General features: G+C 39.5%; 2 protein-coding genes across 2 annotated transcripts in view; one reads left to right on the forward strand and one right to left on the reverse strand.

The window, feature by feature from the left end:
* kif26ab (kinesin family member 26Ab) overlaps positions 1-22,429 on the reverse strand; it is a 158,573-nt gene that overhangs the window by 63,598 nt on the left and 72,546 nt on the right. The window contains exon 4 of the mRNA XM_020919502.2: positions 16,692-16,882. Coding sequence (XP_020775161.1) covers positions 16,692-16,882 — 191 coding nt within the window. The remainder of the gene's footprint in view (positions 1-16,691; positions 16,883-22,429) is intronic.
* Positions 1-22,429, forward strand: part of peli2 (pellino E3 ubiquitin protein ligase family member 2) — a 144,856-nt gene that overhangs the window by 3,687 nt on the left and 118,740 nt on the right. The gene's annotated exons all lie outside the window — the stretch shown is intronic.

Raw genomic sequence — 22,429 nt, forward strand, 5'->3', positions numbered from 1 at the left:
ATTTTCTTGGCTTTCTTCATCAAAATCATTACCTTGAGTTGTGTTTTGCTTCATTCGCACATTTAACACACAACTTATTTAGCATATTTAGGTTGAGTTCTTCTCTCAAAACTGAAAACACTCCACATCTCCACCTTGTAATGTCATGTGGTAATACAGGAAGTGCTCCACTGTTTTCACAAGAATCATTTGGCTAATTTCAGCCCTGAGGAACTGTCCCATCTCCACTCAACGAAAAGTAAAATGTAGCTGTTAACTTGAAAACTACTGCTTCATCACATTGGAACAGAGCATTTTGAGCTTAGCAGAATAATAAAGCGTTAATTAAACATGTGTGAATGAAACAAAGCACAACTCTAGGTCTGTTTTTGAGGAGGTAACGGGATTATAACATTGCTTAAAGTGCACAAAAGTCAGTTCTGTGTAATATAGGACCTTCGATTTGAATGATTTGCCATGGTCCAAAGTTAGCCCTCACATACCGTATGCATTCCAAGCAATTATTCACTGTGATGAGTTTATAAACGCTTTTCACAACTTTCAGAGACCAGCACTGAGTTTGACATCACGGAAAAGCTTACAGCAACAAGCATGCTAATGTGCACTTCTTGATTATCGGACAATAAAACGCTTTATAATAAGATACAGACAGAACACAGTGAAGTTATTCTGACCTCAAGAGCTGCTTATGCAATATACAATACAAAGCTGTACTGAGGCAAATACACAGAAAACAACTGGCTACAGGCCCTTGAAGCGTAATTCTAGCAACATCTAAACATCTAAATGCTTTAAGATGCTGTGCTAGTAGAATATATTGAGTGAATAAAAGCAATAGCTCCAACAATAGCCATACCCCCTGAAGTAATCTGCATTTCATTTGTAAAAACAGACAAACAGAAGGATGGGGGGGGGGGGGGACCTTTCAAACAAAGCACTAGCGTACAGGGAAATCAGACTCAACTTGGTGATTGGGCATCTATTAGTCATTTATGAGGTATCGAAGACCACGGTTAAACTCACCGGGCGCCATCTCTGTTCGTGCGGACGGTGCGACGCAAAGGCTCATGGGAGCTCGGGCCTGGGGGGGGAAGTCCATTTGCCATCTCACACAATAGCATATAAAAGTCTCCAATGCAATTTCCGAGCACGCCGCATTTGAGTTTTCCTTATTCTCCCACATTCCCACACGATGCTGCAGGAATACAAATCGCAGCTATAATAGACTTGATTTGCATGACACCTTTGACAGAATGAGGTTTAGATGGCGCGCCTCTGCCCCCCAACATCTTCATATCTATTCAAATCGGAGGAAGTTAGCGCAACGCCCGACCAAAAGGAGATAAACTAACAGTGCCGCAGTGATCAGAATAGTGACTGCGGGCAACTGTTAGCCGTGAATGCTTAAGGAATGCCAAACGTGGGTTGACAAACGGGAGGTGGGGCTGTAGGGCATGGCCTCCTGCCCACACGAGACCTGTTCGGATGATGCGGACATTTAAAGCACAAAAGCTCCTCTGTATACAGTTCAGAACACCTCGCAACGCCAATGGAAAAGAGAATACATACTCTTCCCCCCCATAGAGTTCGTGTGCATGCTTGAGTCAGCATTTTAGGGCTTTGTTGTGGAGCAGTGGCAAATGAGCCCCCCTTCAGAGCCCCCCCATCGGCGCCCCCCACATGCTTCAGGCTATGTGAGTGGGCCAGACTTCCTGACTCAGTTGTTTGGCAAAGGTTGCGGGGTTATCCCATCCACAAGTACCAGGTTGTCCGTGGCCTTATCACTGGGTTCTTTGCAGGACATGATGGCAGCAAGTGATTAGGCGGTGTATCCAGAGAGGGTCGATGCAAGTAAAAATACCACATGAAAAAAACTACTGAAGAAAAACTATTCAAGTACCTGCTTGAAAATGTACTTTAAAGGGACAGTCCATAATTTTGGACATAGGACTTAATTTCCTAGTGAGCCAGAGTGTTGGAGACATGTGGAAACACTTTTTTAAATATTCCATCCAATCCTTGTAATTGCAGAGGTCGCTGGTGCTAGGCTAGTGCAAGTCAATGGTCATAGTTATCCTGCCATTAAAAACAGTCTTACCCACTCCACAAAACACCTGAAACAAAACAATTATTGCGCCAGACTGTCGATGTAAATGTCTGTGTCGATAGAATAAATTTTGAAGTAAAACCAATCTTGCATTTGAAGGATTTATGTCTCAGCAGCAGCAGTGAGTTGTACTTCTTGATAGAAAGCTTGGCAGCGGCGGACTGATATATAAGAAAATAGTCCCTTAACATGCGACAATTCATGCAATGCAAAATTAGTTTTATTTCAAACATTATTCTATCAACACAGACATTCACATCGACAGTCTGCACTGTAATTGTTTTGCTTCGGGTGTTTTGTGGAATGGGTAAGACTGTTTTCAGTGGCAGGATAACTATGGCCATTGACATGCACTAGCCTAGCACCAGTGACCTCGGCAAATACAAAGACTGGATGGAATATTTAAAAAAGTGTCTCCACACGTCTCCAACACTCTGGCAAACTAGGAAATGAAGACCTATGTCCAAAATTCCTGATTGTTCCTTTAATAGTAAAAGTATACTGCAGAGATTTTGTAGAACAATTAAAGCACCAAATGTAGTGATATTGATAAAGAATTCAGTGGTTCAGAGGTGGCTCAATATATGTTTTTTTTCCTTTTCTAGCTGTTTCTAACTGGCTGTATTTAGTCTAGCTGTATTTATGTATTTGTTTTGCTCAAAGTTGGTACGTTAACTCAAATTAAATGTGCCACAAAAAAAGTCTCAGGTCTCAAACCATAAAGAAAAGTACTTTTAACTTTTCAATCCAGATAAAAAATGTAGCGGAGTGGAAAGTACAGATACCTGCTCTCGAATATAGTGTAATAAAAGTAAAAAGTATCCACTGTAAAATTTACTTGTACTTTTTTTGGTTATTTATGTGTAAAAACATAATATTTGAGCTGTAGAGAATAGAATACAGGCCATTTATTTGTTGCAGCTCAGGCTTTTGAATGAAACTGTCTTTAAAAAAATGGGTTTACTGGGATTATCTTGCTTTATTGCCATTGTGTCAGTTGTATAAAGTAGTTTCAGTATTGTGGTTTATCTTATTATATCTCTATAGCAATATACCATGCTTCAAAATGTGTTATCATGACAAGCCTCTGCACATCTGAGTACCACAAATGAAGAATATGAACTACAATGTAAAAAAAACCAAACATAATAATACAATAATTTCTATGTTTTTGAATGTTTTTGATCAATAAAATGTGGCTTGCAAACACCGACTATCTTTTGTTGAAAGAGGAACGTCCTTCAAAACCGCATTTGAAAGCCAAAATTGCGACGCTTGATGACAATGATCAAGTATGAAATGATTGCAGAAGTATCCAAAGAAACTAGTCGAGTCAAAACTTTGAAATTGCAAAAGTTACCAAAGTTAGATTTCCAAGCATCAAATAACAGTTTTGCAAAGATAGAGTTGATTCAGAAACAGAAAAATCAATAGTTTATTAAGAATAATTCGTGCTCGGGTTAGGAGTTAGAGTATCGTGCATGTGAGAGGTTTGACTACTCAAAACAAAACTAAAACAAAGCTAAAATCATTAATTACAAACAAATTATAACGATTTATAATTCTTCTTTCTGGTTGGAGATAAAAAGCAAATATGAGATACGTAGGGGTAACTGTATAACTGTTACCTAGCAACCATAATGTTGAGAAGAACTGTCTAAATTGTACATACTTATAATTAGACTGGTAAAAATAGATGACAACACCTTTATTTTGTCAAAAGAAAAGTGCCTTCCTCATGCATAAATCATCCCTGCATTTTTGATGGAGTTTTCAGTGTTGATAACATATAATAGGTAGAAGTATTGTGTTTTAGAACTTAGCATTACTTCCTGTATTTCTGTACTTTCATTCAACTTTTTTTCAGTAAATTGCCACTTGACTGATGTTAAACTATTATGGTAAAATGAGAAATTGTCACATTTTTATATAGCGCTTCAAGGCACTCAAAGCGCTTTTACAACAAGGAACCACACACCCATTCACACACACATTCATACGCCAGTGTAGGGCTGCTCGATTATGGAAAAAATCATTATCATCATTATTTTGGTCAATATTGAAGTCATGATTAGTCAAACGATTATTTTTTTGTTACACGAATGCATTTATTCAGCATCTCTCTCTTTCTCAAAAAAAAAAACAAACAAAAAAAACAAAACACTTGAATTTATGTAAAACTTTCAAATTGAAAATAAATATAGGCAACAAATATGTACATTAGTTTTTGCTATGTATAAAACATAAGAAACATTGAAACATAACATTGAAATAAGGCATAGAAAAAAATGAATGTATCCAAAATAAACTATAGATCCAGCTGTTCTACAATCTCTATATTTAAAAAATTCAATAAATATACTCTATGGAAGCTGGAATCACACCACCAACAACTTGTGGGTCAGTGGATTTGGCCACTTAACCATTGATGTTTATGTCGAGATGCAAACCGCAACCTTTAGATCAGTGCACAAACGCTCTACCAACTGAGTTAAGATACATATCTAGTACAAGTACTACCACCAAACCGATGCATAATTAGAAAAACATGAAAACCTGTATTTCCTTAACAGTCTAGACTAGAGGCTCAGACTAAGCGCGTGTGTGGGTGGATGACTGATGCTGGTCATATCTATGCGCTTGTAGCTCCCTGAGGTTGTAGAACAGGCAGATCTCTATCCACACCTCTGTACCTCGCATCACAGCTGACCCTCATACGGTCCTGCCACTTGCCGCAGTGGACAAAACCTTCTCCCATTGGGGTACCAGGATTCCCACTGGACCCATTATAGCAGACACGTAGCAGGTGGTGCTTCATTCAACACACGAGTACAGAATCTGTGCCCTTTCAGCAACAGTGAGGAGCTTTTGTTCACGATCAAACTATGTGAGGTTAAGACTGTTCACTTTATTTAATTATTATAGCTATTCAACACGATAGTCAAATAGTATTATCTGCAGTACTACAAGAGACTAATCTACAAAATGAAAACCAAATAAATAAGAAAACACTTCAAATCATGTATCAGAGTATTAATTTATATAGTATAGTTTAAGTTACCATAAAGAAACAGGTCTGGTGTTAAGATTCTGAAACATTTCTTTGTACTACAGTGGAGAAATTGCCGTAAGAACAAATCAAAGAAAAAGCCATAATAGTTTTAAAACACTAAAAGGTTACTCTAAAAAAAAGCTGGCTCTTAAAATTTCACACCAAAGAAAAGATTTAACTTTCTGAGTACCAAAACCACATCAAAACTAGGTCTATATCAGGACTATTTCAGATCTAATTTAGGTCTAAACCAAGTCTAAAACTGGACTACATCATTTCTGTGATCCAAAGGAGGACAAAAAGTGGATAAAATGAACTTGAATATTTAGTGCTAGTATTTAAAATGAAATAAAATAGCTATAATAGTGCTATAAGTGTTTGCGCATATGTACGGATTTAGTATAATGACAATACCAGGTACCAAGTGTCTGCAGTATATTCACAATGGCATCCCTATAGTCTACAACCATGCATCAGTTTCAGGCTGAGGTTCAGGTAGAATAACAGTTGCAGCCTGACAGTGGCTCTGGAGATTTCTGTGTACTGTGCTATACATTCAGCTCACACCCCTGCTCCGTACTAGAATCTGTCTCACTATGGGCTGACAGCGAGACCATTACCCCATCACCTCCAGGGAACAGACAGTCCAGGCACAACCACCGCACAAAACTGCACATAGCACACAACACACGGGGAGAGGTGAAAGGAGAGATACAGAGGAGAGATAGTACATCCGACAAGCATCCAGCTGATCTGTCTAGTCACTTACTTCACTCCCATGGCAAGTCAGTATTCCCCTCTAAAGTTAAGTGTTGAAAACTTCCACAAAAACATCCTTGTCCTCCGAGCTCCAGGTCTTCTCTGGATGCTTATCTCGTGTCCTGTAGAGCAGAGGTCCTCCTCCTAATGCTCCCGGCCCATTTGTCAGTGACTCAGACCCCTGCTGTCAGTCAGAGGGCAGCCTCCGTAAGTACAGGCCTAAAGGCACGCTGCATGACTGACCATCTCTGACCATCACTGTGGCAAGTTATAAGTGTCACAGCGAGGAATGCTGTAATTATGGGAAATACAGTATATCTCAAAATGCTTGGTCTAAATGCAATGTTTTTACAGTGGTGTGGTAAAACAATATAAGGAACTACATTATTGTCATTTGTCCTGTTTTAGTGTAGTCAGTGTACGCATGAACACTTTTGATGGAATTTTACAGGAAAATGTGCATTTTTAACATCACAATTCCAAACAAATCCACATTTAGGTTAACAGATGAAATTTGGAAATTGTTAGCTACCTGGCCTAAAGAGAAGCTTTATAACAATAGTGTTCAGAAATCAAATCATAGGTTGTAATGTAGAATGAAACCAGCAGATTAGACTAATTACAGATGAGTCATTCTCTAAGCACAGCTGTATTGTAGGGCTGGTCTATCTCTAATACTGCGCTGATGTAAGCCCAGCAAAACAGTTGTGGATGCGTGTAAAGAAGCAGCAGAAGCGTCTGTACTTCCATTCCACAGGTCCCACATTGAAGAGCCTCTCATCCCTCCCTTGGACTAAATTACAGTCCAGTGCTTTTGAGAGGCACGTTTCAACTTCCTGATTTCCAATCTGCACTTTTGAAAGAAAAATCAGTGACATTTTACTTCCACAAGCTAATGACTTGTTTCTATGGTGACTGCGAATAGCCTGGGGATGAAGGGCAGAGTGAGTGTTGACACAAAGGCAGGGCCATGTGTATTGAGCAGAGGCTGTTACAATTACAGCAGGATAGCTCGTGCACAATCACAGTCATTACTGCACACGCTCACCTGGGCAGCAGCTGCAGGGTGGACACGCATGCCCATAAAAGCACTTCCCCTCACAGCCCTCAGGGCAGCATTCCTCCAAACAGCTGTGTGCTCTGCCCCATACAGCCCCATACTGCCTGTGTGCCACCGCTACACTGCACAAGGACTTGTACAACTCCTGCTATGTCTCCAAGGTCTTTATGTCCATTTAGAGGTTGCAAATGAGCCCTCCGCTGTGTGTGATGACTATGAAGAGCACAGTGACCATGGGAGGAGACGCTCTCTAAATCTACATAAACAACAGGCAACAACAGATGATGCAGAAATAAGCTGGTGTCAGACTGCAGCGGTCACAGGCGGTCCCCCTGGAGCAAAGCCAGCCTCAGCCCAGCCTGAGCCTCAGAGCAGGTGTAAATGGAACAGAGCTGGAGGTGTGACGTGAAAGGAGACCAGTCTAGAGCCCACTGTGAGCCCCACCTGCCTCCATTACTCACACTGTGTCAATACACTAATCATATGCTCTGTCACACGCCAATCAGTGCTTAGCACCAGCATCAGCTGAACAGCCGCCTTCTGTCATACTCTAATGAGACGCACTCACCACCACACTGTCCCCGCTCTCAGCTCGGCCCCTGACCCCTCATCTTCCTGTCACTATACACCGGCTAATTACCAATTGGTCATCACTGACCTCGGGTCATCTTTGTTTCTGCTTGTTTTACACAATTATATAGAACAGGAAGCCGGATGACTGCTCACTTTTATTAATGAATGCACTGTGTGCGAGTAAAACCCATTGTGACAAAACAGCTCTGTTCTGAGAACTATGGCCACGTTCATTTTCAGAATCACAAATACAGCGGTCACTGTTGAACAATCAATGGGAATCAATAAGTGGATAATTGTACAGAAAGACCACATTGCAAAAACACTACATTTTAGACATAGATCTGGGTAGAGTAACTCTGTTAAAAATTGTCAAAAGTCTTTGTTTTATGCTAGCCTAAAGCCCAGATAAATAAGTGGTTCACAACGCAAATAGGTATGACACAAGACTGAATGCAAAATGAATCAATATGTCATCAGGCTCATTCATCAAGCTGATCAATACAACACCAAGGGAGACAAGTCAATATAGTTTTGTATAAATAAGAAGAGAAAATGTGAATGACATCTGACACAGTTTAGCCTGAGTGCACTTAAAACCACAGAAGGTGTGAGTGTGAATAAAGCCGTGATCTGAGTCTGTTGGGATTTATATTCCTGTGAACACAGCCTTACCCTTTAAAACTACCACAAGACCTTGCCTTTAATTACTCTGGGCCTTGCATTGATTGCGTGTTCAGGGCACTAATATGTTATTCCCCATAAAGCATGTTCCAACAATAATAGGGGCCTAGAAGTGCTATGAGGCATATGCTGGCGATGACGGCACTTCATAAAATTACACGCATTACCTCAACATCCAGCGTTTGTTGCTATGGTCCGACTAGTAACCACGACAACCGTCAATTCTTTTGGCTTAATGCTGGCGATTAGGTCAGCTGACGGAATATGCAGTTAGAACGCCTGAGAAACGAAATCACTCATAACAGGAAGAGGTTAAACCGTGCCTCTGACCCTCCATAAAAACTGCCATTTACACGGAAATGATTTTTTCTCAATTCAGTGGACGCCTCCAATGAAACAAATGTGATGCTTTTTTAAACAGCTGAACGCTTGAGTAGTCCATTTTGTGAAATTAAACAATGAACGGCTTCTTCGTCTCTCAGCGGCGCGGCTAGATAAAGCTGCTAGAGTCTTTCCTAATTGCATTCTAATTAAAATTTCATCTGGGAGTGGGAGCGGTGTTAGTGAATGTCATACAAGTGTCTAAGGAGGCCTCCTCAGTCCGTCGGGGTACAGGGGGCTGTTTAGTGATTCTGCTCTGTTCCTTGGTCATGGGCTCTCAGGATCCAAGCATGCATTTTCGCTAATTGTATCTTTCGAGAACAAAAAGGAATACTAATCAGATGTGGGTTTTCAATCAAGGCTAACAGAGCAAGGACGCTAATTTCATTTCTCTCCCCTTTTCCTAATTCAAGCACTTCGAGGAGAGAAAAACTGTGGCTTGATTAAGTTGTTTTAGGTTTTTGACGGTATTTACGGCGTGATGAGGTACGAGGGCGAGCGCGTATGAGCACAGTGAAGATATTGTCGACAACAGCTGTGGAGATTCTGCCTCAAATTAGCCAAATGTACCATGCAAGAAAGTACTTCTGTGTGTGTAACATTCTGGCAATAGTTGCGTGGTTTGCAGTTTGGTATTACTTTTTGTTACATTATGTGTAGAAGATAAGGGTCACAAACATGTATTGTCAAAGTATAATTTTAAAGTAGTATTGCCATGATACCAAAACTTCAAACTTGATTTCAATACTACAGAACAGATTCGATACTGATACTCTTTCTTTAGGCAATAGAATGTAATTTTTAACATTAAATCATAGTACTTTCTTTTATATTATCTTGCAGTCTTATAGTGTCGTAGAACTCGAGACAGGTGTTGGTCACGAGACCGGCCTCAAGATTGCTTTTTTAGGGTCTTGGTCTCAACTTGGACTTGGTCTTGTCTCAGTCTTGATAGTGCTTGGTCTCGGTCTTGTCTCTGTCTTGATGGCGCTTGGTCTCGGTCTTGTCTCTGTCTTGATGGCGCTTGGTCTTGGTCTTGTCTTGGTCTTGATAGTGCTTGGTCTCGGTCTTGTCTCTGTCTTGATGGCGCTTGGTCTCAGTCTTGTCTCGGTCTTGATGGCGCTTGGTCTAGGTCTTGTCTTGGTCTTGATAGTGCTTGGTCTCGGTCTTGTCTCCGACACGAGGTGTGATCTTATTTCATAACGTAACATAAATGTGCAGAGGCTACTCAGTATCACTGCAAAACCAGTAAAATAATTTAACTGTAAATGTTATGGACTTGAAAAAAGTACTTTAAAACTCTGACGTTGTTTTCTGTAAAGTGCCAGTGAGAGTAGGACTAAAGAAGGGATTCTCAAACTGTGGGTGAGGGTCTAAAAAACGGACGCAGAGTGTTGCAGTGCAGTACAGTTTGCTTGACCTACTTTAAGCCTAAATGAACATTAATCAGATCAAATCAAGATAGATTTATTAAAACATTGATATATATGTGCAAAACTGCAAAATACAAATAAATGTAGAAAATTACAAAGATAGTCTCGATTTAGTCTCGATGTGCCGTGATCTCGATCTGGTCTTGGTCTTGACCTTTAAAAGTCTTGGTCTTGTCTATATTTCGACTCTCAGAGGTCTTGGTCTTGCCCTGGTTTCGGGACCCTGTGGTCTCAGACAGGTCTTGGTCTCATTTAGTGCGGTCTTGACTACAACGCTAGGTCTATGGGCATGTACTAGTCTATGTGCTCTTATAAGTGTTCAAGATCATTCTAAAACTATTCAGGAGAAGTTAATTTTTGTCCTGTGAATGTGACTTTTTAAATATTTGCTCAAATTAGTTTCTAGTTTCGATACTTTTGAAGACCCTATTTAAAGTAATTCTGACTTTCCAAATGTCAGACGTTTAAATTCAGAAAATAAATGATTCTTCAGCTATTCTTCCATTTCCAGTGAATCACCCTCACCTACTGTGCCAAGCCGTCCCATTGTCATCGAGCTGATCGGAGCCAAGTAAAACACTGCATTCTTGGCAAGGGTTTATCTGTGGGATGAAACGTAAGGCGTGGTTCTCACCTCCAGCCCTGATGCCCCACTCGGACACGCTCGAGGGAGGAAAAAACAGGACCACCTCCCTCTATACTTCTTTATCTGAAACCCTTTTGAGCGCTCATCCAAAGAAAACACGCTATCTCATAAATCTGTGTCAGCCATTAGCCCGGCCTCTAGGGGACAGGCTCCCGGGACGGACAGCAGGACACACAGGAAGCAGAGCATTATGAAGACCAAGATCTGGAATGTGATCTCAGCAAGGCAAGTCCAAAAAGTTATACTGTGCAAAAAATTATTAATTTAAAGGTACACTATGCAACTTTTCTGGTGGAGGGTTCGCTACTTACTTGTCCAAATGGAGATGTTATTGCTTTGTCTGAAACATTTCCATCTTGCTTTTATTCATTACGGACGCTTCTATTGCTCAAAAATACATTATTCCTTCTGTAAATAAAGGCGACTCTCCACAGGTCTGAATTGTAGTGCCATAACTTGATTGTCTCCCTCGTGATAGTTGGTTTAATCTATACTGTGGAACATTCATTTCACTAGAAGTGTACCTTGAAAAATCTGTAAAAACCTTACATCTTAAAGACACAGTATCTAACTTTCTGGAGGTGAAAAGATACCTGCATGATTCCATGGAAATAAAAAGTTCAAACCAAACTTATGAACAAACCTGGGCCTTGTAGAGCCACATACGGCTCTTTGGTTGACTCTGACTGTCCTGTTTAAGCTGATTTGGAATTACAAAATAAACATATTTTATCATTTTACCTCATGCATGGACTAAAGCTGCATTGCTTTTATTTTAGAGGTGTTTTTTAATGACATTTTTGTAAGGCAACCTCACTTTTTTATTGCTTAGTCATAACATAAACACTTACCAGTTTTACCATCTCGTCAAAACAATGCTATTTACTGTTTTGTAATAAAGAAATAAAATTAATATTATGCAGAAATCAGTTAAGCATTTTGGCCTGGCCCTCCACAGTATTTTCTGTTTCTCATGTGGCCCTATGGAAAAAATAATAATTACTCACCCCTGTTTAAGAACAATCAAGACGGAGAACAACAAGTTTTAAGTCATACTGTGGAAGATTATCGATGCTTTACAGTGACATTAGGCTGGGGGTGTTCTACATGTATCTCTATGGCAGTTACCGTGGAGATATAATGGATCATGTCATTAACATAAGCAAACACTGCAAAAAAATGGATTTAAGCGATACATTTTTCACAAGCCTGTGATCAATATTAAGTTCATGTTTATGGTCCTGTTTAGATGTTTGATTTTTAACAAAAACGGTGAGGGCAACAAACTGAAAAAGTGTTGGCTAATGCTTGTTTAACAGCACAAATCATCTGTTGTTCCAGCTGAGTCTTACAACACAGACAGTCAGCATCACACCCCCAGGTAGTGTTGATGACATCTGCTGCAAAGTATCAATGACCAATGCAACAACATTTCCATGGAATGAGCAGGCGAGCCAAATATGAGTCAGGTTTGTGGAGGTGCAATTCTGCTCAGAGTAAGATGTACATTTTACTGTGAAATAAACACATCCATAATGAAAACAACACGCTTTTACTTTAGTTGTTTTAGTAATTTCATACCATAACTTTAAAATAAGCCAAAAGAAAGTATTGAAAAGAAAGTAATACAATCTTCCTCTGCCTGTTTGAAGCTGGAGGCAATTCCTGGCACTCAATGACATTCAAATTTGTCCAAGCATGTAAGAATCTCTTGTAGCTTGAATAACTAATTAGTAGGTTGGATTGGCATGAAAGGAGAATCTGAAATGTTTTGACAAATGACGTAGTACACCTGGAATTACAAACTTTTTTTCGATAGCGTTTTGCATTATCATCATGCTGAGGTATATTTTGTCAACTACTGTAAACTGGCCATTAAACCTCCATATTTCTTTTTGGGAAATGCTACGCTCCGTATTGATCCCCTATGGCTTTGCTGTCATAGTTTACGGGTCCCTCCGGCACCCGTTCCCCACACACACACACACCTCCCGCAGTCCCCAGCTTCAACAGTTCAATGCATCACTCTCCTCTGTCACTCCGGCCAGTTTCCTTTTCGGCGGCATTCATTACGGCATAGCACTCCTCGGAGAGAAGAGGCAGGGGAATGTATGCACTGACCCACTGCCAGAGAAATCTATCACTGACAATGTGGCACACTGCGGCGTCCGCTCGGCCAGAGGAGCCTGATGGAGTCCCCAGAGGTAGGAGCCAAGGAGAGGAGAGAAGGTGGAAATGTGCTAAACAAAACAAGCAGCAGACAATAGAATGGACAAAAATAAAATAACTTTGGATGGTGATTTTCCACAGTGGTCAAGGGTGTAGTCCACGTGAAGCCCTAAGTAGCGAGGCACAAGCACTGAACAAGGACAAGAATTTTTATTCAACAACATAAAATTTTAGTATTTTTAAAGAATAGTTTTTGAAAGGAAAATTGGAGAGACACTAGGGTTGTGAAAAATCAAAATTCAGATACTAATCAATACTAAAATTAGTAACAAAACTAGATACTAATTTGAGCAGGTATCGGTTCTAAAAATGTCACATTGAATAACTGTAGAGTGATTTGTAGCTGTATTAGAACAAGCATAAGACCACATATATACGCCCACGAACCACTATGGAAACTATCTGGACACTTATTTAATGCTGAAAATGGCATTTTATTCTCTCAATAAAGAGTGTTTTTATTGTATGGCGCCACCTAGTGCCTCTGCTCAATTTCATTTCTCTCCAGCGACTACGTCAGGAATCGGAGTACACTAGACGGTTTGCAATAACCCCGGAAGTTGTAGACCGTGCACCGGCCAATCAGCGAAGAGTTGTGAAGCCGGCAATTACTTGGACACCACTGAGCATTCCCACACATTACATACATCTCCACCAAATAGCAGCAATTGGTTAAATTTAAAAAATACCTGCCTACCGTCAGACATTTTCCACAAAGTGAAACCAGCTGGTGAATCAGGCTAATCGAAATCAGTACCAATCAAATCTGTTTTAGTATCAAAATTGAGTTTGAAAGTTTAGTATAAGAGAAGAGACAGTGGGATTTGAAATCAAGACGTTGAGGTCGATATGACAAAAAAAAAAAAAAAAAAACTTGTATTGATCACAATTTTCATATTGGTTTTACTTATTTACTCTTAAAAACACTTAAAAATTGCATCCAATCTTACTTCAAGACAGACTTTTAATCATTTCCATTTAACACAAAGATTTTCCCTGAAAGTCTAATCTCTGCTCCAAAGTACACACTTTTACTTACAAAGACTCAGGTAATTAAAAAGCCCCAAGCTGATCATTGAATCTCACCTCGATTTAAAATGTGATTCATTTAAGAGCCCTTCCAAACCACCCTGGCTATGGTGCAGGACAAAAACATGTATTATTGACCATTTAGGGAAATTATTTTTTTCTTCTTATGCCCAATTCATCAACACCACTGGGGTGGCAACCTGTCAGGATTCGAATGAAACCTGGGACTTTCCTTGTAATTCAAACAGTGAAGGATACAGGACTACATTCATACCATACTCCATATTCCAACTGTATCAATCATTCTTTCACCTTTGCACAGTTTTATCTTGTATACAGCCAAAATATATGTACTTTATTTCTACATTTGTTTTATTTTTTTGTACATATACAATACTTATGCCTTATTTTACACGAGTCTTTTGCTATAGTTGCTACTTATTTTGAATTTATTATTACCATTTATATTTTAGATCCGTGTTATTATATTTATTGTGATGTGTGAGCTACTGTGTCCAAATAATTACCCTTGTGGATCAGTAAAGTTTGTTTAAGTCTAACTCTAAGTCTAATGAGGCTTACGCTCTGCCCATTTTTTCTTCACTTCAAAATTATCAAAATAACACCACATAATCGGAAATCAGCCGACAAAAAGTAACTCAACATGAAATTCCACAGAACAATACGCGTCTTTAACCTAAGCCCCCTTTCGTGAGACGCGCCCACTTCGTATCAAATTATGTAATAGTATTATCCATTCACGAGCACTGGAGCCTGCACTGGAGGTTCATTTAGCCTGATGATGATGCATAAGCCCAGAGCGTGCAGTAATTCATCCGCGTCAAGAGCAACACCTCCTCGGAATCGGTATCCCCCATCGCGGTTAACTCCGTGACCCTGTGGAGCAGACTGAGGCGAGTCCCTGCATATCTCCCCGTAGGATTGCTTCATGTACAGTACACCTACACACGTGCTGCCTCAATGCACGCTGGGCCTAAATAGTAAACACAGCCATATAACATCTTAATCTCATCTTGACAAGCACAGTTATGGGGGTTTCATGAGGGTTGCAAAAAATATGTTTCGTACAATGAAAATGTGAACTGAAAATTATAAAGTTTGATTTTAGTCATGGTTATATCCTTTTTTTTGCCAGGCTGGCGCCACCTACTGCCTCCACTCAATTTCATCTCTCTCCAGCGACTAAGTCAGGAATTGCAATATATTAGACGGTTTGCAAGTACCCCGGAAGTTGTAGATCATGCACCGGCCAATCAGCGAAGAGCTGTGAAGCTATGATGTCAAACTCAAGTGCCTCTCTGGGTCCCTTTTGTGGTACAGCACAACAGTAAACAAAGTGGTCGAGATGGATGTAGACGAAGCCATACATTCTGTGTTGGCAATGATTCCCGAGATCAAAGATTTAAAGCTGAGAGAATGAGAACAAAGAGAATGTTTGGTGAATTTTATCATGGGGAAAGACATTATTGTTTTTCTTCCTATGGGATTTGGCGCATTACAAACGCCACAACCAAATATCAGCAAGTGGTTAAATAAAAAAAAGTACTTGCCTACCGTCGAGCGCACGACTCCTAATGCAGCAAGGTCAGACGGTTTCCAACCAACTGGCTGATGAATCAGGCTAATCCTTTTTTGCATCTGGATATTACTGACTCATAATACTGAATATTAAATTTGTCCATAACATCACTTCTGAATTAAGAAGTAACCAAAGAATACATCATTAGTTATAGTATATTCTTTTCCATAAAAGCTACCATTTATAATTGGATTGGCTGATCCTCCCCTGTTGTATTCTCACTAGATGCTATCTACATTACTGCTGTCTGATAGTGTCCCAGCTTTGGTCTAACAAGAAGAAGAAGCCTGGAGAACATAGATGAGTCAGAAAAAAGGCCAGGTGAGAAGAGGTTTTTCATCTGCCATCAACTGGTGAAAAAAAAATTAAATCAACTTGCAGATGATAGCTTTAAGTGATATAATAATATAAATATAATAAATGTTGTCACTCATGAACATGTATTGTGGTTTTTGCTTGTATTACTTTTTTTTCTACTGGTGTCTAGTGATAAACTATAAAATATAACCTAAGTAGATATATTTTTACACTTAATTAATTTATATATTTTTCATACTTGTCAAAAAATCATAAAGCAATGCCCATTATTATTATTATTATTATTATTATTATTATTATTATTATTAGTAGTAGTAGTAGTAGTAGTAGTAGTAGTAGTAGTAGCAGTAGTAGCAGCAGTAGTAGTAGTAGTATTACTATTACTATTATTATATTATTATTTTTTTGATCATTATTATTATTTTTTTATGTCAAAGCTGCATTTTTAAACCCTACTTTCCAACAGCTGCAAGTAGGTCCAAAGCTGTAGGCGGGGATAAGTGATAGGTGCAAACTGAAATTTCCTGAGCACTCTTTGAGCTTTGAATGCAGGACAATACAGCGTTACACAAACATACATGAATCAATCAAAACACAATTTAGAGAAAGCCAATGATGAGGGAGCACCATTATAACAAGTCAATTTCTCCTTTAAACAGTATTGTACTGTAGTTACCAACCATTTTACAACCAAAACAGAAAGCCAATACTGCTTCGATTAGATGAAGTATACAGTACATGTGAATATATTGACTGCAATCTGCCGTCTTAATGTAATTCTGACAAGCAATATGCAGTATGTTTGGGGGGAGGGGCTTACCTAATGAAGAAGGATGTCGCCGCAGAGGATGTGGGTGGGTGGTGGGTGACGCTGGGTGCTGGGATCCCCGTGTGGGCCGTGCTCCTCAGTCTGCAGGGCGTCAGGGCGGTGCTAGTGGTCGTGGCTGTGGTCAAGGTGGTCATATTTCCCTGCGAGGCTAAAACATCCACTCCCGAAGTCAAACCAGCAACCTAAAAACAAAAATACACTCTTAAAAATGTCCTATATTGTTCAAAGGTTTGTCTTGTGAGCTTTAAGCCCTGTCAGAATGTTGTTACCTCATCAAAAACATACCTGGATTTGTGCTTCATTCACACATGTTTGAGTAATCCTGCATTATTTCACTGTCTACTACTACTACTACAGACCTCAAAATACTCTGTTACACCTTGTGATGTCATGAAGTGTTCAAGTTAATAGCTACCTTTTACCTTTTGATTAGTGGAGATTGGCAATTCCAGGGCTGAAAGAATAAGAGAGAAGAACGCACTGTATGTATGAATGAAACAAAACACAGCTCCAGGTATGTTTTCGGTGAGGAAACGTTATAACATAAATGAGAAAATATCGTAATAATGGGCTCTTTTTATTTCTTCCAGTTCATTTAGCTCCGCTTTTGTTTCCCGTTACAGATGGACGGACAGATGTTGTGTCCAGTCACCAATGCATGGAGTCAGCAGGTTCCACAGCAGAGAGCTCCCCATAGAAAGGCAAAGGCAAGGCTTTACTGGGGCTACGCTGGCCGGGGCTAACTGTAATTAAGCGATAACCCATGTTTAATTAGCAATGAAATCACTGGCGTTTACCCCTCCCAGTTCTTGATTACATCTGCACCATGGTTTATCTAAAGACATGTATGTAGTTGGATACAAAAGACTGCTCTGTTGAATATATCTGTATATTCAGTGAGATTGTTATGATCTTTGTCTGTAGACTTTATAGATGAGCAGATTTAATTATGAGATTGGGTGGGCATTCAACAATCTGAAAATGTATAGTTGAAATTATTAACAAGGCACAGAATGAATCTAACTGTCTCTCTCTAGGCTAGACCAACTTAATGTATCAATGTACATCACTGTATTTATGACAGTTACTGGAGAGGTACTGGGGGTATTACTGCTAAATAGGGATGAGCTGATCTGATGTTGGTATAGGATGTCGGTAGTCTTAGCCATCAGCCGGTGTCACTTCGTGGAAACCGTCTGACCTCGCAACATTACGATTCATTTGCTCGACGGTACTTTTTTTATTTAACCAATTGCTGCTATTTGGTGGTGACATATGTAATGCGCAATCCCATAGGAAGAAGGGCAATAACATCTTTCCCCTTGATAAATTTCACCAAACATTCTCTTTGTTCCGGCTTTAAATCCTTGATCTCGGGAATCGTTGCCAACACAGAATGTATGTCTTCGTCTACATCCAACTTGACCGCTTTGTTTACTGTTGTGTTGTACCACAAAAGGGACCCAGACAGGCGCTTGAGTTTGACGTCATGGCTTCACAGCTCTTCACTGATTGGCCAGAGCATGGTCTACAACTTCCGGTGTTCTTGCAAATCGTCTAGTGTATTTTGATTCCTGAACCAGTTGCCGGAGAGAGATGAAATTGAGCGGAGGCACTAGGTGGTGCCAGTCTGGCTAGTATGTCGGTGCCAATACTGAAAAATGTGGTGGATCAGATATCGACAAATACCAGTTCATCATATATCCTCGATGGACATATAAATCAATGTAGTAGTCAAAGTTGGCCCAGATAATTTCAAAATGTTTGAGTATATTTATTTATACAAAGAGATGAATAACAACTATATAACACATGTGGTTCAGTTCTGTATTATTTTATTTTTGTTTTAAGAGAAAAATGCAGTTTTCAGTCTATGCGCTGGTAGTGTAATAATATCGGTATAAGTGGAAACTTATAGCTATAACATCGGTATTGATATAGGCGAGTTTCAGCTGACATCATTGCTATTAAATGCCAGGAGTTTCCACCAAGTAATTGTGGATATTGCCGCAGTGGTTGGCAATTCAGACCAGCAATTTGCTTGCGTCCAGGCTTATTAGGGATCAAAAAAGGTGATTTGGCGTCCTTCAGTGCTTATGACCAATTTCTAGTCAAATTGTCTTGTGTCCTCTGAAGCTAGAGTGGATAAATAATCAGGATCGATACCCTTTACGTGCTTTCTCGCTCTGTCCACCATTTTGGATTTGTGTTTCTTGCCTCAAGTCAAAATATTTCCCAGCATGCCACACGGGCTTTTGTCAATAATGAAACTCGCCTACTGGAACTGAAAAAGCTGAGTTGGTGCATCCCTACTGCTAAAGAGGTACTTAGCTGCTGTTGTGTAGCAGTTCCTTGGATGTCAAACTAAACATCAAACTATTTTGCAGAATTAAAGGTTCAGAAAGTAACATTTCTTGGAGATGTTTTTGTTTTGCAAGAAGAGTTCCACACTATGGTAAGAAACTTCACTACCTCCAAAGGGATAAGACCAAGTTACCAGAGGAGCAAATGTCAGACCTCTCACCCGAAAAGTCTCTCACCTGCATCTTTAATTTACCCTATTAATAATGCAAACACGACTCTGCACTTCCAGAAGAGCCACTTTCTACTATGACACGGGCCTTGTAAACAGTCCAAGCGCTGAGATTTGTTCCATAGCTCAAATGTTTACGAGGTGTCAGCCCTGTGTCTCCGATGGCACTCCCTGCTCTGGAAGGCAACGCATTCACAAACTCACCCCACGGCTACTGCTCCTCCTGCCAAAAAGATGCACTGCAAACACCACCTGAACGCTGTCCTATCTGTCACAGCTCAAAGTGTTTAGCAACCAACACAATAGTCCCAACTTTCTTACAGACGGAGTAATGATCTCGCCGGCTAGACGCTGTACGCTTCGCTGGCTGCTAATAGAGCAACACAAGAGCTCCAGAGTCTTAATTATACAGGCTGTAGTCTACGCTTTTCCAAATGGACAAAAGGTTAATCCTGAGCTAAGAAGATGGTGTTATCCTGCAGGACAGTGATCAATAGGGGATGATGAAAACTGGTTTGAGGTAGAAATTGAGTAAATACAGACTGGAGCATTAATAACATTGACGCCTGTGTGGTTGTGTAATAAATTTGACATGTAATATGATAGAATGTGCGTTCCATAAGACCCCTCTATGTATTTACCACCTATGTTTGGCCTACATTCACTAAAATAACATCCCCTAGCATCGTCTTCTTTATAAAGGCTTTCCACTATACACCATTTGTCATTCGCAGGTGTCAGCTAGACTATTTTTAAGCCTGACATGCGAACACTATACATCATAATACGGTGACATTACATTCTGACAGTGAAGTAGGAGCACAGGCTTTTGCTCTGCACACTTTCCCATTCATTTTAATAGGGCATTTTTAGACGTTTAGTTGATTAATTGGTCGATAGAGTCTTGGCCAACCTAAAAATGTGTATAATTTGTATTTAAAAGGCCCATATTACACTATTTTCTGATCTCTGTTATAATGTTTTTTCCATATCCAGAGTTGTGTTTTGTTTCATTCACACATATTTAAGACACAAATCCTGCAAATTTAGGACGTTATCTTTTCTCAAACTGAGAACACTCCACCTTGTGATGTCATGTGGTAATAGAGGAAGTTCTTCACTGTGTTTTAAACTCTATATACTTTCGTTAGAAGGTTGATTTCAAATCTGGAATTCCGAATCTCTACTTAAATGTAGGTAAAAGGTAAAAGATGAAAATAACCGCTACATGACATCACAAGGTGGAACAGAGCATTTTGAGATTTGGAGATGTAAAAAGACTGATAATAAAGGATTACTCGTGTGAATGAAACAAAACTCAACTCCAGGTCTGTTTTTGATGAGATAACAGAATTAAAACGTCTTAAAGCTTAAAGTGTCATATACGACCTACAGACAGGCTATAGAGACATTATTTATTTAAAATGTTGTTATTATTTTATATTATGCTTGTTCTGGATTCAATGTTTAAGCAAAACTCTTATTAAACATTTATTTTAATAAGAAAAGGTTACATTACATTACATATCTCGAAAGAAAAGAAAACATGCAGATGTTGTTGAATTTTTTTTATAAATATTTCGTTTGGCCCACGAATTAGTCCCAGTTTTTAATTTTGGTCCTCTGTGAATTTGACTTAGAGAGACAATTGAGAATTTGATTTAGATTATAAGGATTTATAGTTACAACAGCAGAAAGGAGAAATTGGTGAATGAGTGAGTTAACTGTAGATTAAGGCAGATTAAACCAATAATTGACAAGTTTACTCTGTTTTATAATGCATTGTTTCCTAGTACTTTCTGCATAAACAGTTGTTTTTGCATGAGCTCCCATGCAGGTGTAGTCTTGTGAGTGCAGTTTGGATGAGATACATAGAGATGCATAATAGTTTTGAGAGATTTTGCCACGCCCCCTTTTTAGTTGACTAATCGATCGGCAGGACATGTCTAACAATTCCTCTAGTGGATTACGGTCCAACATTTTAACTGTAAAACATTGGTCTATATTCCTCAGAATTCCTAAGAGTAAGAACTACACATGGAATCCTGTGATCTTTTCTTGCAGCTTGTTATCACAGCTGAGAATCTTGCTCTCGAGTCTGGCTCCTCTCTCCCGGGATGTCATCATGGAAGCCCAATCAAACGTTACACTGGGATGTAGGGCTCAAGACTGCACAGTTTTTGAAAAAATGTAATTTATTTCAACTGTTTGACTAAAATTATTTTCATTTTCACTTACAATCTAGTCTATGAAATGTCTTAATAACTTAGTAGACTAAATGTATTAGCAGAACTACCAAAAACTTCTTTCCATTAACTCCAGTTTGTATATAGCAGTGATTGAAAATGAATAAAATGTTTTGTTAGAAGCTTGTAACTCCACTTGTCTCTTCTATACCATGTGTTTAGATTTTATAAGTCAAATAAAATGTCTGCACTTATAGTTATACTTTTATTTAGTTTCATTGGCAAAATTATCACATTATGGTAAACTAATGAAAGCTATGACAGAACGGCGGAATCTGTTAGTTGCCAAGAGTAACACTGTAAACTGTACTAACGAGCACCGTTTTCCTGTACGCTGGGCTCTGGTGCTGGGACTAGTTCATAACAGGGGAAGTGGACTCATAACACCATTCTGGCACCAAATCCTAGAGCACTTCAGCAACACCCGTACAGGAAGCCCAACCGTCCAACCTCCAGCAGAGCCCAGACTTTGCCAGTGCTGTGCCAGTTTTATGCCACAGCTGCTCCTTAGTTCAGTATCTGGCCTGAATACACTCAACCTAAACATGAGCAACTCAGACACACTCCAACTATGGGCCATATGCCAAAAAAATAATATCAGAATTTTCTTAGAGCTAGATCAGGAGTTTGATTGTATCATGATTCATGTAAACTTGTAGAGCAACTGTATAGACTGTATGATAGAACTGGCATGAGGGAGTGTGACGTCACCCTTGGTATTCAGTTGTGAGTAGTTTTGTAGTCAAGACCGCACTAGTCGAGACCAAGACCAGTTTGAGACCACAGGGTCCCTAGACCGTGACAAGTCCAAGACTTTTAAAGGTCGAGACCGAGACGAGACCGAGACCACAGCCCATCGAGACCAAATCGAGACCATCTTTGTCATTTTCATTCATTTGCATTTTACAGATATTTTGGCGCATATATATCAATGTTTTAATATCCATTTC

This window comes from Boleophthalmus pectinirostris, unplaced genomic scaffold (genome assembly GCF_026225935.1).
Source record: "Boleophthalmus pectinirostris isolate CB_2022bp ecotype Guang Dong unplaced genomic scaffold, ASM2622593v1 HiC_scaffold_10, whole genome shotgun sequence".
Lineage (NCBI taxonomy): Eukaryota > Metazoa > Chordata > Actinopteri > Gobiiformes > Gobiidae > Boleophthalmus > Boleophthalmus pectinirostris.